Source organism: Chiloscyllium plagiosum, unplaced genomic scaffold (genome assembly GCF_037043375.1).
Source record: "Chiloscyllium plagiosum isolate Xiang-an unplaced genomic scaffold, Cpla_swu_hap1 HiC_scaffold_10, whole genome shotgun sequence".
NCBI classification, from domain to species: domain Eukaryota; kingdom Metazoa; phylum Chordata; class Chondrichthyes; order Orectolobiformes; family Hemiscylliidae; genus Chiloscyllium; species Chiloscyllium plagiosum.
The window spans coordinates 42,930,540-42,947,304 of NW_028270148.1; the positions used below are offsets into that span (position 1 = coordinate 42,930,540).

At 38.5% G+C, this 16,765-nt stretch overlaps 1 protein-coding gene across 3 annotated transcripts in view; it reads right to left on the minus strand.

Moving 5' to 3' along the window:
* Nucleotides 1–16,765, minus strand: part of bicral (BICRA like chromatin remodeling complex associated protein) — a 72,648-nt gene that overhangs the window by 11,034 nt on the left and 44,849 nt on the right. For all 3 annotated transcript variants that reach the window (XM_087991298.1, XM_043695715.2, XM_087991299.1), the window contains 5 exons: nt 14,445–16,433; nt 8,643–8,850; nt 6,342–6,463; nt 5,142–5,203; nt 3,652–3,800 (listed from right to left, as the gene is read on the minus strand). In XM_087991298.1, coding sequence (XP_087847424.1) covers nt 3,652–3,800; nt 5,142–5,203; nt 6,342–6,463; nt 8,643–8,850; nt 14,445–16,433 — 2,530 coding nt within the window. The remainder of the gene's footprint in view (nt 1–3,651; nt 3,801–5,141; nt 5,204–6,341; nt 6,464–8,642; nt 8,851–14,444; nt 16,434–16,765) is intronic.

Consider the following 16,765-nt stretch of genomic DNA (forward strand, 5'->3'; position numbering starts at 1 on the left):
GCTATTGTTATGGGATGTAAAACAGCGTTCCCAAGGCACCAGCCTGGGACTCTGGATTATTAGTCCAATGACATTACCACTATGCCACCATCTCCCCACCAAACTGCAAATGTTCAAAATGGCTAAAATGGCTGTAGTATTTGTTTCAAATCTGTGATGAACAACTTAACTGTGTACCTTATAATAGCAAAAAAGTATCAACAGGTAGTGCAGGATTTTACAGTGACCATCGGTGTGTTTTTTGGCAGGTTTGGGGTATGGGAGGGGATAGACACATAAAAAATGACAGGTAGCTAGCCCATGTTCCCACCCACTACCAACCCAGTGCACTGGCAAAAGTGGAAGGGCTTTTTTTTAAACCAAATTGATGATAATATGGAATGAAACCATGTACACCCTTGGGAGGTGACCTGTGAGCACTAGAGCTGATGTGCCACCCGAAAAGATGTTATCTCCCACCCCATCACCTTTGTGCCTCCTTTTCCTACCTCCAATACCCTCAGCCTTTTGCTCCCCTTCCTTTCATGTCCAATTTCACCCTATCCAAAATAAGCAAACTTACCTGTCTCCTGGGTCTATGCTCTCTTCTTCAGGAAAATAACTGCAGTTTCAACTGCAGTTACTATGTAAAATCAACACCTCAGGTGTTTAGGCTGCTGAAAGCGTATTATCATTGTAGGGTCCCATTTCTTTTTAATTGGTTGGTTTGCAACTGACATTTGTAAGGAGGTAGGGAGCAAATTAAGTGGTCAATTAATGGCCATTTAAGGACTTCAACATGCTAACTCTCTGGCAAGTGAGAAAAGATTCCAGTTTCCTAATTGAGAACCATGGGGACATGCCTAAAAGGTTCAGGTGGAGGAACAGATTGGAGGACAAAGGGATGGCTCCAAAAGTCATCCCATTACCCTTGCCTCCAACTCCCTAACATCCCTTCTCCCTATGATCCCTACTGTGACAAAAAATAAAAATACTTACCTTCTCATCACTGGATCCCCTGAGGAATAGGCCTTAAATGGCTGACTTTAGGATTCTGAAAATGCTGGCCTTTGAATGGTCAGTAGCTACTGGTGGCAAGAATATTTGCCCTTGCTTGCCTGTCAGCTCCTAATGAGTTGATAGGCGGGCAATAAGGTGAGTTTGACATAAGTCCAGCACGTTTTATAAGAAAAGGGAAAATTTTGCTTATACTTTGGGTACTTTAGGAGAGGAAGCTGCTCAAATCCTGCTCACCGCAATGTATGTCCCCGATCTTTCTCTGCTACCAATGCACCCGAACTCATATTTGGTTTTACAAAACTTAACTATAACAGTGAGCACAAAATTGAACAAGGCTTGAAAACAAGTCAAAGGCCACAATGCAAAAATACTTTGTGCCCACTTCTTCTGATCAGGCTGATACAAACTTCATGCCACTTCGTCATACTTGCAGCTAGCACTAAATGTGCTACTGATAAGCTACACAACTGAGTAGAGGTTGCAACATCGTGAGAGGCTAGTACAAGTTAAAATACTACTTAAAGCTAAACTGCAACTCATAAACACGTTATGGCTGAAGCAGATGCTGTAGGTCACCTTGATGGTAACTCTAATGTGAGGAACACATAATAATGGCATCTCATTCGAGAAAATGAGCTCCAGGAGTTTTCACCCTTGCAAAATGACAGCATTCATCCTTCTACCACTGCAACTCCAACAATCCATGCCAACCAGCCCAATCTATTCCCTCTCGTTCCTAAACTGGCGTTCTATGCTTAAAGCTATTTACGGTTATCTTGCAAAGTCATCCGGAGTCTCTCCCACTAAAAGCCAGGTGCTGTCCACCAAACATCCAGCAGCCATTGCATAAAACACACGGACAAACAAAGGCATAGAAGCACACAGAGAATGAACAAAGATGATCAGTTGACATTTATATGCAGCATGGCACAGCTTGAAAGATAAAATTAGTTTGGAATGTTTATTTTGTGGTGACTTTTTTTTCCATAACTTACTTTGTGACTAAGTAGACTGTGTGATATCACATTGGCAAAATAGAGTTGGATGGAGGTAAATAGGAATTGGGTTACGTTTCCTCACAGTGCAGTAAGATGACTTGATCAGACAATCCAACCAGAGATGGTCTTCGTTGTTACTTCTTCACTTTCCCGTCTACTCCTCCCCTCCTGTAGCTGGTCTCCATACTACTGGTAGCAAGAGCAATCTATTTGTGTTGGTGAAGTTTTGATGCACACAGACTACTGTGAATCTTGCTCTGCTAAATATGACAAGAATTCAGGACACCAGAATGCAACCATCTTGTCAAAGGGTAGCTTTTGCCACCCAGAAGCAAAACTCTGGTCATGAGGGCCTAAATGCAGATGGCGTAGTGGATGGCAACAGAATTAAGGTTTCATGGCTGCTGCTTGAACAGTTGCACACCAGTTCAACATAAGGAGCTGAAATGACATTCTGCAAATGTGCATGCAGCAGCACCCCGCATCTTTGGAAGATTGCAATCCACATGGTGCAACGTGCTTATACACCTGCTTCTCTCTGACAACAGAAAATGAAATGTTCTCAGCTCTCTTGGAATACAGAACATCTATGACTTGCCTCATACAAAAGGTCAGTGCAAAACTGTAAGATGTCACAATTAATACATGGTGGAAGAACCAGATGGAGAAACATTCATGGTCTTCAGAGCCAGTAACAACATTGTCCTTGTCCTGCATTGAGGCCGCAATAGCTGGCAGATTTCAGTGAAGATATCCCTAGTCAAGTGGAGACATCCAGCACACGATTTCCCCACTGAGGTTCAAGAAGGGGTCCTTCTAGAGGATTGTTTGTCCACCTCTTCCCTCTTCTAGTGGCTTGCACCTCTCTGTGTTGACCCTTTTCCTCCCAATCTGACTCATGCACAGGGGAAACGCAGGCTGCTGCACCATGTCCGGGAGAAGCCATTGTGTAGAATCCTGTGTAATTGTGTAAATTAAGATCAAAGTCCTTCAACACTTATCATACTCCTATTTAAACTCCTATAAACCTTAGCTACTTAACAATCATATAAAGCACCAAACACCTCTATTATCATAGAAACAGCTAACAAAAATCAGACAGCAACTAACTTAAATGTAGTTAATGATCCCTGTAAATAGCACTGGTCAAGGCATTTTCAGTCTGCAAGGTTAACAGAGGGCATTATTTGTGAGTACTGAGTGCCAAAATGGAAATGCTGGTCTCAAATCAGTACCAACGCTGACTGAAAGTGCAACTGCCTACCATGATTTCTTTCAGTAGATGCTCACTATGCGAGCACCTGCATATAAATGGCATCCAGCACCAGAAGGGTGCACATGTGCACATTTTTGGAGGAAAATGGTACTAAATTAGTTTCTTTATTTGCACCTCACTGCCTTTGTTTAAACTTTTATCTATCCGGATACAGACAATAAAGCAAATGCTAACTGTTTCACATTTGTTGCCATAAACTCCAGAAGAACCATACAGTTATAGTGGGTAATTAAGCAATCAGAGCACAAAGAACTTATAAAAGACTAGGAATAAATAATTCCTAATTTTTGCAGACTGAAATATTGCTATTGAAACCACATAAAAATATGAATTACTACTTTTTATACCAAAATGGTATTTATATATTCAAATATTTACCTCTCTGAAATTCCTCTTGGGAAGGCAGATTCCCTTGGAACACATGATATGGAAGAAGCCGTTGCATGGCATCCCCTAGCGAACTGAAGGGTGTTTTATAGTCAGGTTGTAGAACATTTCTTTGTTCTTCTTGTAATTGCTGAAGAATCCTTAAGTAAAAACATAAAAAGCAACGATCAAATGAGACAACTTGTTAATTTACAGTTTAAAAATAACTTGCACATTTATCTAGCCTATTTCAATGGCTAGAATCATTCAATGAAATGTACTGCATGATAGCTGTGTGCCTCCCAAAAAACTACTGACTACACTTTTTGCACTAGGGTAGTGGGTTTAATTAGGCCCATAGCTTTTCAAATATATATTGAGGAATGATGTGGTATATATTTATATTCAAGTTATGTTTCTGTGGAGAAGATTTTCATAGCTTAATTAATTAAATTGTTAAAAGAAGGGAGCATTTAGTACCACAATAGGTCTGCACTGAGACATTTGTATGAATCCAAACAGACTGATTGATTGAAGGTTTTGTCCATGCCTATTGGATATTTTTCTACAAAAAGTTACTAATATTAGTCTGACCTAGTTATGTAACTATGGACCCACAACACAAAATCTTGAGAACTACTAACAAAAGAGAGACATGCAGTTGAAGCTTTTTGGCTTGCAGTCTCAGGAATGAAATACAAAAATACCAAATCTCAGAGGCAGCAACAAATTAATCTACATGTGAAGAAGGTGTTGCTTGGTTACCAAGGGGACAGATTGGGAATGCAACAGGGAACAGTTAGAGTTAAGGATTTGTTTGAATCCAAACTAGGAAAATCACCTCCTTTGATTGGCCAAAGCCTTGCCATAGGGAAAGCACCAAGGATTAGATTAGATTAGATTACATTACATTACATTACATTACATGACAGTGTGGAAACAGGCCCTTCGGCCCAACAAGTCCACACCGACCCGCCGAAGCACAACCCACCCATACCCCTACATGTAGCCCTTACCTAACACTACGGGCAATTTAGCATGGCCAATTCACCTGACCCTGCACATCTTTGGATGGTGGGAGGAAACCGGAGCACCCGGAGGTAACCCACGCAGACACGGGGAGAACGTGCAAACTCCACACAGTCAGTCGCCTGAGGCGGGAATTGAACCCGGGTCTCAGGCGCTGTGAGGCAGCAGTGCTAACTGCTGTGCCACCGTGCCGCCCACTAAGATTAGCTGTGCCCCAAGCTTTTTTATAGTTGAAAAAGATGCAATGCATGAACATGCCCTTTCCATTAGCAAAGGGATAAGAGAGGATAATGAAGGATATGCAGGAGACAAAGCCATCGAAAGCAGAGGCAGAGATGTGATGGAATAGAGCAACAGAAGCAATGACTTAAGAATGTGCAGTGTTGGCTCAGAAGAAAGACAGCTATAGAAAGTATTAGATAGGAATACACATGAACAAAATGTGCAGTAAACAGTTGAACAAATATACATACAAACTTTCTTTAGTAAGTTGCTTTGAAGCAGGTCTCTTCTGTCCAACATTTTGGCCTTCGAACTACAATGAAACAAACTAATGACATAAAACTATATACATGTACATCACAAATAATACAAGTAATACATAGCAACTTTAACAATATGTCGACAAGTATAGCCTAACCTATCTCCAAAAAGATCATAATACACTTGTGGCATTGTGGAACAGTTCACACTAATTTTTGTTTGCAGAATGCCACTTCAAATTACAGCTTTCTAATCCACTTGGAAACAATCAGTCAATCAATAAATAGATTTCAGTTTGCTGAACAATAGCAAACCAAGCTGGTGTTCAATGTAAAGAAAAAGCTCCTTTCTAATATCTGAATATTAAGCATGTTTGACTGAACTAGCTAAGAAGTTATTCAAGGTAGAATTTTAGACCTGCTCAGTTTACTGTGGTGTTTTGAAAAGTAAATACCAATTTATGGCAACTCAATCTCTTGAAGATATACCATTAGAGTAAATGAATATTTTCATATTGCATATGAGAAAATATTTAAAATAATTAAATAGTTCAAATTGTTAGCAAATTCACGATAATTTTAAATAGAATATCATTCTTTGCATTTTCCATGAATCTTTCTGACAACTACATTTTTACTAAACATCTTGTACAGAAAGAATTTTGCATATTTCTCACATTCAAAACTACAAAAGCAGATACATACGAAAAAAAAACAAATTACTTTTTGTAATATAAGGAGAATCCTTTCAATTGACATCTCATTTAATATTCTGATGCAAAGACATTGGAGCAATCCATAAAAATATTGTATTGAATGTGGCTTTGTAAATAGTGAAGTTTTCTTTATGAAGTAAGTTTTTAAAAGTTTATTCTAATATTGACACATCAACTATTCACTACATTTAAGCTGGTCTGCATGGACAAGTTGGACCGAAGGGTCTATTTCCGTGCTGTACATCTCTATGACTCTAAGCTTAACTATTAAGGGAAAAATATATAAAAGTTTTGTCATAATTTCACTGCTTCTTTTGGGAAGATTACTTACATATTCAATAATTATTAAAATTCATAATTGACAGCCACATTTTAAGGTACTGTATTTTGCTTAACTTATTATCAAGACAAGCTGATAGCATAACAATTGTAAAATTGCATCGGACGGAAAAACGACACCATAAAGGCAACTTACTTGTGAAATTTTCTGCATCTCTGGCTGTCCTAACATCTTATCCTGCAGTGAATGCAGCTGTCCCAAGTGTTGTTGTAAAGTACCAGCTGTTTTGTGAAGTTGGCTGTCATTCATTTGCGCAGCTGTAATATACAGAAATATAGAACACAACTTTGTAAAGTACACTTAAAGAAATAGTATCATAGAGCATGTTAAATTTGCTAATTTACTAAAGAAACAAGGCGTTTGCCTTTAATTAGTTGTTCAACTTATAACTAATCATAGGGAATTCTATTTCTGAGTTGATAAACTCTATACTGTACATCATTATAGAAAATCTCCAAGACACAATACAAAGGCTTCATATATATTTTCACGCAACTAATTTTAAAAATCTTAACGAAAACCTATACTTACCTCTCTGATGGTAATGTTCATTAAAACAAAATAAAATACATTATGTGCCTCAATTCTGCTGAAATTCAGTGTCGTGACAATAAGAGTCACATAACCTTCATAGCTGTTCCTAATACACCTTATGTTTAAGAAATACCGTATAAATGGATTTAAACAAACAGTTGCAATTCATTTGGTTCATACATGTCAAAAAGCATTCCTAATCTTTTTAGAAACAGTTGCTTTAGTTAGATACATGCATATTGTAACACGGAAGATGTTACTGCTGTAAATGGCTACATCTTTCTAAAGGCAATTTTTTAATAGATGTACTATTAGAAAGCAAGAGAAAACACTAGGAAAAGCCATTTTGTCAAACTTTTTCCTCAAATATGGATCAAAAAATGAATAATATTTCTTTTGTTTATTCTCCACTAAAGGAAAGTAAAAGTCAAAAAGACCTAATTCATTTTACATTCAAGTTACATTTAATAGAAAACTTTGACATAATACATGTGCCAAGACACCATGGGAGAAAGTACATTTTTTACTTATACATCCTACACAACATGACGTGACACTTTCAGGAAGTAAGAAGCCAAAGTATTTCACAGGAAAACCATTATCTGTCTTCATGAATTTTTAAAAGTTTCAGTTTGCTTTGACCTGATATTAGAGAGTCATAGAGTCCTACAGCACGGAGACAAGCCCTTAGGCCCAAACTGTTCCATACTTACCAAAATGTCCACCCACACTAACCCCATTTCCTTGAAGTTGACCCCTTTTCCTTCTAAAGCTTTCCTATCCATGTGTTTGTCCAAATACCTTTTAAATGTTGTTAATGCACCCGCCTCAAACTCTTCTGCTGGCAGGTCATTCCATGTGCATTAACACTTTCTGTGCAATAAAGTTGCCTCTCAGGTTCCCTTTTATTCTTTTCCCTCTCAGTTAAACTGATGCTCTCAAGTCCTCGATTGCCCAACCCTGGAATAAAAACTGAATGCATTCTCATTATCCATGCCTCTCATGAGGCATGATCTCATGATCCCATACATTTCTATAAGATCCTCACCATCATCTCCTACGCTCTAAAGAACAAAGTCCTAGTTTGTCCAACCTCTTCTTATAATAACTCAGACCATTGAGCTGTGACAACATCCTTGTAAATTTCTTCTGCGCTCTTTCCAGTTGAATAACTTCCTTCCAAAGCAAGGTGACCAAAACTGAACACAATACTCCAAGTGCAACCTCACCAACATCCTGTACAATCTGCAACATAGCTTCCCAACTTCTATACTCAACGCCCTGACTGATGAAGGCTAGTGTATCAAAAGCCTTCTTCACTGCCTTGTCTACCTGTGCCTCCACTTTCAGAGAACCGTGCACCTGAACTCCAAGGTTCCTCTGTTCCATTGTTTAGCTCCTGTTGATTTAAAAAGTGCCAATTATTTCCTTGACATGCTACTCCTTTGAATTACAATTGATTTGGATTTTGAATTTTATCCTAATTTCTGAATTTTCTACAATTTTTATCTTCAATCTACATTTAACAAATAATGTTTTCGTATACATTGTCTGCCCTTTTTTTTATCTCAGTATTATTGAAAAATGTAGCCAATTTGAGATTTCATGCAGACTTTGCAACTGAAATACTAATTCATGCTTTCTCTATTCAAATGCTTAATCATTTATTGTCTACTTCAGGCAATATGCATATTTTGCAAGTTTACAGCACTATCATTTATTTTACCCATATTTCTAGGTGCCTCATTACAACACTTTTACAGTATATTCATTATACAAGTACACCCTGTGTATAAAAACACAACAAAAAACAATGAAACACAAAAAAAAATGAAAATAAAAGGCGGTGGGTCTTGTTGCAATTTCCATCCATACAATTACACTGAAATTTCCCTTACTCACCCACACATGTAGTTTTGCTATGGATCCCTGTATTGCTCAATAAGTTGGGTATATGGGGCTGTTGTATGCCATCATTAGAAACAGAACTTGGCAGAGTCTGACTACCAAAGGGAGAAGCTGAAACTTGACTGGAGAGCTGCCCCAAGCTAGCCAAGGAGTGACTAGTGACTGATTGGTGTTTACTTGTCGCCATCATTTTCTTTGGAGCCTGCAATCATGTCGATGTATGAATAAAATCAGACACTGAATACATAGAAGCATTCTGTTAAGCAGTTCATACAAACGCACAACTTTGGAAAATAAATCAGCATACTAATTAATACATTTACAATTCTGATATATTAATTCATACATAAGCATTTTAGTAAATGTCTAAAACAAATTCTGGAACAGTCACAAAAAGATTTTTAAATCTAATCATGGTAATTATTTTGTTCTTGCTCCCACTCAACTTAAAAGAATAATAAATTTCAGTACATTAAAGCATAAACATACTCCAGAGAAATATTAACTTTTAAGTTTAAAAAGTCAAATCTGCTTTTGATATTTTCAAAATACTGTTTGAAAATTAATAATAGCACCACAATATATTTATAAAATTCAATAATGCCCTGAAACAGCCACAGAAATTATAATGCGGAACTAACTTGTCTGGTGCTTTCAATGTACAATGCACATCAATTTAATGCTGCCCATTCATTACTAGAGTTATAGTCTACAACACTAACTAGTAAGCCTCAGCAAGGATACAAAAATTGTAAGAGGCTAACGTGAGTTGAAGTTCCAATCTTCACACATAGGAGAGGTATTGTGGCTGGAGGAGGTACTGGATTTCATTCTACAAGTAATTCTGACTGAGAAGAAGATGGTGTGTCATTCCACATTTTCAAACTTTGGCACTGAAGCCTTAGGGTTGAGGAGAAATATGCAGCATCCATAGGAATTGACAAGGTCAAAACCAAAGGACTAGGATGCAGCACTGAAAAAAGTTCAATGAACTCAAACAAATGGTCAAGGTCAGTGAATACAGCTTCAAATAGCATATCTCATCAACTACACCAGACGTAGAGGTTGCTGCTTGGTAACTACTAGGATATGGAGCATTAAATAATATCCAATCATGATTCTGAGCTAAGATTCACCTGACCTTCACATGTTTAGTAAGGTTGAATTGAATTAGGTTTATTGTTACATGTACTCAGTTCAGTGAAAAGTTTACAAGTCGCCACTTACAGCACCATCTTAGGTACAAAGGTACCTAGGTTCAAAATCTCAGGTACAAAGCAGAAAAAGAAAGAAACGAAGTTAAAAAAATTTAAACATTACAGCCCTTCTTACAAAAAAGGAGAATAAAACAAAGAAACATGGTCAAAAATCTCACAGTCATATCACACAGCTTTAACACATTAGTTAGGCCACTTTTGGAATATTATGTGCTAATCTGGTCTTTCTTCTATAGGAAGAATGTTGTGAAACTTTAAAGGATTCAGAAAAGATTTACAAGGACGTTGCCAGGGTGGAGAGTTTGAGCTATAGGGAGAGACTGAATCGGCTGGAGCTGTTTTCCCTGGAGCGTCACAGACTGAGGGGTGACCTTATAGAGGCTTATAAAATCATGAGGGGCATGGTTACATTAAATAGACAAGGCTTTTTTCCCTACAGTGGGGGAATCTAAAGGGCATAGGTTTATAGTGAGAGGGTAAACATTTAAAAGGGACCTAAGGGACAGAAGGTGGTACGTGTATGGAATGAGCTGCCAGAGGAAGTGGTGGAGGCTGGTACAAACAACATTTTAAAGGCATCTGGATAAGTATAGGAATAGGAAGTGTTTAAAGGGATGTAGGCCAAGTGCTAGCAAATGGGACTAGATTAATTTAGGATATCTGAGTTGGACCAAAGGGTCTGTTTCCTTGCTGTACATCTCTATGACTATTCAACTACAGCTACTTCAACTCAGCATACTGTATTTCCTGACAGAGCAAAGGTTCTCCAGCTTTGAAGACCTCAGCTAGAATATCATTGTGGCCACAGGCTTTTTTTTTTACTATGTCTAAATGCATTTTGCAGATCTTCCATTAATGCTGGTTCACCCACGGAATCCAACACAGGGTACTAAGGGATAGCCTGGACAGCATTAGCTGCTACTGTGGAATAATGATTCGTTATGAACTCTTCTTCCCTTCCACTTTCAAAGTGTCTTGCTCGGTGTCTCTCTGTTCATTCTCCAAGTCATTGCATTATTCCAATGATAGTGCCTAACACTACACCTATATTTGGGATTTATGATTTCTGAAGAAGCCTTACAAGTCAGGGCCAATTTCTTCAGCACCCATCACATTACTTCCTATATTACTTCACAGCTTAATAAATCTTAGGAGCCAAATTACAAAACAGAACCTTCAAGCTGAAACCCTCTGGATTACTATCTGAGCCACGGGCGAACTGGCATAGGGTAAATTAAGTTAAATGCATGGCTTAAAGATTGATGTAGGTGGAATGAGTTTCAGTTTGTGTGGCACTGGCACCAATAGTAGTGTAGAAAGGGGTTGTTCCAGTGAGATGAGTTTCACTTGAACTGTGCTGGGGCCATTGTCCTGGTGAATTGAATAACTAGGACTGTACAGAGAGTTTGCACTAATTAGAGGAGGAAGGGTTTGAGAGAGAGGGAATGTAGCCTTACAAAATAAGAGGATGTGGCAGCATTACAGGGCAGCTATTTTGACAATGACACTCAGAATTGTACAGGAAGGAATAGAGTGTATAAACATACAAAACGAGCAATAAATAGGGTCAAAAAGGGAAAACAAAATGTAAAAAGACAAAAATAATTTCTCTTTATTTGAATGCTCATAGAATTTGGAGCAAAATGAATTAATTAATGGCACAAGCACAGATTAATGGATATGCTCTTTTAACCATGACACAGATATGTTTACAAAGAGATCATAGCCAGGAATTACATATTTGGGGATATGTGACTTTTGAAAAGAACAAATAGGAAGGAAAAGATAGCAGGGTAGAATTGTTGGTATGAGATCAAATAAGTACAATAGCTTGACGTGATCTTGGATCAAAAGATGTACAATCCATTTGAGTGATGGTAAGAAGTTAAAATGGGAAGACACAGTTGTGAGTAATACACAGCTCCCGTAACAGTAGCTTTTCAGTGGGACAGAGAATAAATTAGGAGATGATGAGTGCATATAACAAAGGCAGTTAATCATGGGAGACTTTAACTTTCATGTAGCTGGGATAGATTGAGAGAGGAAGACATGTGAAAGAATTCACAGAGTGCATATGGAACAGTTTCCAAGAAAAATATCTTGCAGATCCAACCAGAGATCAGGCTATTTTGAATCTGGTAAAGGGACTCAGCAGCAAAAGTACTTGAAGAATAATGGTAGATGTTTAAGAAAATAATTAATGGTTCATAGCAAAGAAGGATTCTAAGAAGGCACGATTGCTCAGTGGTTTGCCCTGCTGCCAAATAGTGCCAAGGACCCAGGTTCAATTCTAGCCTTAGGTGATTATCTGCATGGACTTTGCACATTCTCCCCATGTCTTTGTAGGTTTCCTCCATAAGCTCTGATTTCCTCCCACAATCCAAAAATGTGAAGTTAGATGGATTGGACAAGCTAAATTGCCCATAGTGTTCAGGGATGTGTAGATGAGGTGCATTAGTCAGGGGCAAATGTAGAGGAAATGTACAATGGAAACCAAAGGAACTAAAAGCCAGTAAGTCCCCTGGAATCTGATGGGATGCATCCCAGCATTAAAGGAAGTGAGTGTAGAGATAGTGGATGCACCGATAGTAATCTTCCAAGAATCCTTAGAGTCTGAAAAGTTTTAAAGGAGTGGAAAACTGCCAATGTAACAATTTTATTCAATAAGGGAAGGAAATAAATAACAGGAACTGTAGGCTAGTTAAGTTAACAACTGATATTGGGAAGGGATTTGCACAGCACAGGTCATTCTGCTATAACGCATGTTTCGTTCGTGTGAATTGGCTTTATTGCGATTGACAAATTGTGGACATTGTTTGGATAACGCAAACTTTGTACTGAATGGGTATAGCAATTTTCTATTAGAGATCTTCTATAACTTAATATTTAATAGGGTTTCCATAGTGGGATTTTCTACAGCATGATGTTGCGGAGAAAGACAACTGTCATGTTATAGCATAACAACCTGCATTTAGAAATACATGATATGATCAAGTAGAAAGTCAGCAAGATTTCATGGAAGGGAAATCATGTCTGACCAATTTACTAGAATTCTTTAAGGAAGTAAGAAGCTGGATAGATAAAGAGGAAGCAGTAGATATAATATATTTAGATTTTCAGAAGGTATTTGTCAAAAGACCATTAGGCTACTCAATAAGGGCCTCCAGGCATAGGATGTAATGTATGAACATGGATAGAGGATTGACTAACCAACAGAAGTCAGCGAGTTAGCATAATGGGGGCATTTTCAGGAATGACAATCTACAATTAACACAGTGCCAGAGATCAGTTCTGGGACCAAAAATATTTAGAATATATATTAACAACTTGGAAGAAGCAATGTACTATAGCCAAGTTTGCAGATGACACAAAAATAAATGGGAAAGCAAGTGGTGAGGATGACGCAGAGTCTGCAGAGGAAGACAGACAGGTTAAGTGAGTGGGCAAATACGTGGCAGATGGAATATGGGAAAATGTGAGGTTATGCGCGTTGGCAGAAAGAATAGAGGAGCTGAACATTATTTAAGTGGAGAAGGCTATGGAACAAAGGAAATTGGAGTTCTCAGGAATGAATCACAAAAAGCTAGCATAGAAATTCAGCAGGAGGATGGAAGGCAAATAGAATATTGGTCTTTGTTTCAAAGAAAATGGAGTATAAAAGTAGGGAGGTTTTGCTAAAACAATACAAAACACAAGGCAGACCATTGCTGGAATATGAAGAACATTTTTGGGCTCCTTGTCTAAGGAAAGATATACTGTCTTTGGAGGCAGTGCAGAGAAGGTTCACGAGGCTGATGCCAGAATGGAGGGACTGTCTTAGGTTGAGTAAGTTGGGTCTGTGCTCATTGAAGAATGAGCGGTGACTTCATTGAAACATAAAAGATTCTTAGGGGACTTGACAGGGCAGAAGAGAGTTATTTCCTGTTGTCGAAAAGTCTAGAACCATAGGACATTATCTCAGAATAAGGAATCGCACATTTAAACAGAAATAAGAAGCAATTTCTTCAGTAAATCTGCAGAATATTTTTGCAGAAAGCTGTCAAAGATGGATTATGAAGTATATTCAAGGTCAAGATAGATACATTTTTAATTAAGGGAATTAATGTTATCGGGAATAGGCAGGAAAATACAGCTGAGGATTATTTGAGAAAACATGGTCTAATTGAATGGCGGAGCAGAGTCCATGAGATGAACGGCCGACTTCTGCTTCCTACATCTTATGGTCTTATTAAATGTTTCAAATAAGCTGTGTTTGCAACAACACACAATAATTATCACATAGTCTAACAGGTAAACATTTCACAAACTCTATCAATCAGTCATCTGATAGAACGCTCATTTTTAAAGACAAATAATTTAATAAAGCACTACATAGCTTTTGGGATCTTTAAAAGAAAATTAAAAGATGCATGCGTGCATGTGGAATTTTGCACCAATAAAGTCAGCATATTATTGCACCTACATTGCAATGCTGTACTATGAGAATAGCTCAGGCAGTGATGAAAAAGATGCTTCCATAGTACAGTATTTTATTTCTTTAAAGATTTATCATTCACAAATTCAGTAATTCATCACTTACCTGGGAGTACAGAAATTGCTGTTGATTGCTGGTTTGTGTTATTGGCATGTCCGTCCGGCTGAAAACAACCTGTCGCGAGGGCTGCATTGCACCTGCATTTTGGTGATAAGGATTGGAAATCCGGTAAATTTGATTCATTCCCAACTGTTGCTGACACTGTGGTTGCTGTTGGGCAGACTGTACTGTCACAAGAGATTGCTCTCCCTGACAAACCATTACAATATTACCACTGGAACACGCTTGTGTGACATTTTCACCACCACTGCTTGCTGACATTACAGGCTGTACTGTAGACACGTAGCTGGAGCACAGAGAACTAGGTGTATTTGAAACAGCAAGTTGGTTTTGCATTGACCGTCCTCGGACTGCATTCTGCCCAGATTGCTTAAATATTCCTGTATTAATGCTTGAACCACCAGCAGTGGGTTGTACACTTTGAGTGGTTGGAAGATTAAATACCATCTGTGAAGCCTGGTGGAGTGGAACCTGCCCAGTAACTAGCTGCGATGAGCCATGGTTTGTTAGCAGCTGCCCTCCTGAAGCATTAATAACTTGTTCCATGCCACTTTGACTAGAAACCAACTGTCCTGCAGAGTTCTGATTATTCAAGAACTGTCCTGAAAAAGACTGGGTAGTCAACATTGTACCTGAAGAATTACGATTTGTTAAAACACATTCAGAAGCTACTTGGTTGGAGACCAATTGGGTTGGTACAGTTCGATTTTGAAGAATCTGTCCATTTGCAGTCTGAAGGTGTTGAACAGTTGAATTCATATTTAATGCTAGGCTGGTAGGAATGAAAAACTGGTTCTGGGATACAAGAGGCTCATGCTGCCCAATGGGAGGATGAATTATGATGTTTCCTGTTTGATTTAAAACTTGTGGTCTAGCAGACTTTCTAGTCACCTGGTGCTTTGCAATATTGACACCCAGTGCTGGGCCCACTGATGAACTCTGAGAAGAGTTTGTGGAGCAAAAAGGAAGGCCATGTTGTATTTGCTGTTGTTGTAATGCAACTTCATTTTGGAGTTTGAATGCTGTCTGCAATTCCAGGTTGTTGACATTGTAAACTGTTTGTTGTTGGTTCATTTGAGCGGGCTTAGGTTGAATGCTAAGTGAAATTTTCGGCTGACTTGGTACAGGGCCTCGCTGAATGATAATATTATGCAAAGGCAGTGCTGTTTGAATGTTATTACCACTAAAGTGAACAGACATATGTTGTGGTACCTGGCCAATATTAGATGTTCCATAGTAAGTGTTTCCATTAAGTGCTGTCACACGTCTCTGAAGTAACAACCCACCGGTTTCATTTAAACCAGATGTACTCAAAGACATTTGTTGCTGGTTAGGAAGAGATGACATATTGTAGCCACCTAGAGACCCAGGGTTTAGAGCTGGTGGTTGTCCACTGCTCTTCGAGATAAACTGAGACCCTTCAAGGTGATTAAGAGTCATTACAGGCTGCTGAGTATCCAATGAACTAATCAGCTGGATTGGTCCAATACCACCAGCTTGGTTGCTGCTGGGTACATGCTGAATTGCAACACTGTTGATGCCCATTTGTTGAAAAAATCCAGGCTGTACATTAGCTTCATTATTTACAAAGGGAGTTCGTAAAACTTGCTGCAAAATGGGAGCCGGTGTTACATTCATCTGCTGCTGTGTCAGGCCTCTTACTGTTGAAGTGCCAGAAGGTAATTGTGAAACCTGAGAAAAGGATGCAGCATGATGTGGAGTTTGAGAAAAGTCCTGGGTGGAAGTAATGCCAGCTGCCAAATCTGCTTCCTCCTGCAAGGTTTGTTGAGTGATATTAGCCTCCTGAAGAGACTTCTGCAGAATATCAAAAGGCTGGTCCCCATTTAAGTTCGAGAGAGGTGAAGAGGCATCCAGTTCCTCCAAAACATTAAGACTACTTGCTAATTGCAGTCTTGAGGATTCTTCTCCAATATGGTTATGTGTATCTTTAGTGGAAGAGGTAGGGTCAGCACTCTGAAAGATGGAAGTTGGAACATACTGTAATCATATGTTTATCAAATTGATACAAACTTGTCTAAAACAAATAATTGCACAATTTTGTTTCTTTTGAAAAGTTAAATTTTGGACAGATTACAAACATATTAGAAATAGCAAGAAGCAACATTTAATAGGATAAGACTTTCCAAAGCTGTTGGCCCATCTGTGGCTGAGTGAATGGCAGTTGTTCATGGCCAGACATTTGCCCACATACTAAAGATGGTATCATGAACATAATTTGGACTGCAATGTGTTTGGGTAGACTGCACCTTCAAGCATACTTCAGAGATCCCTCTCCTGCTTCAGTG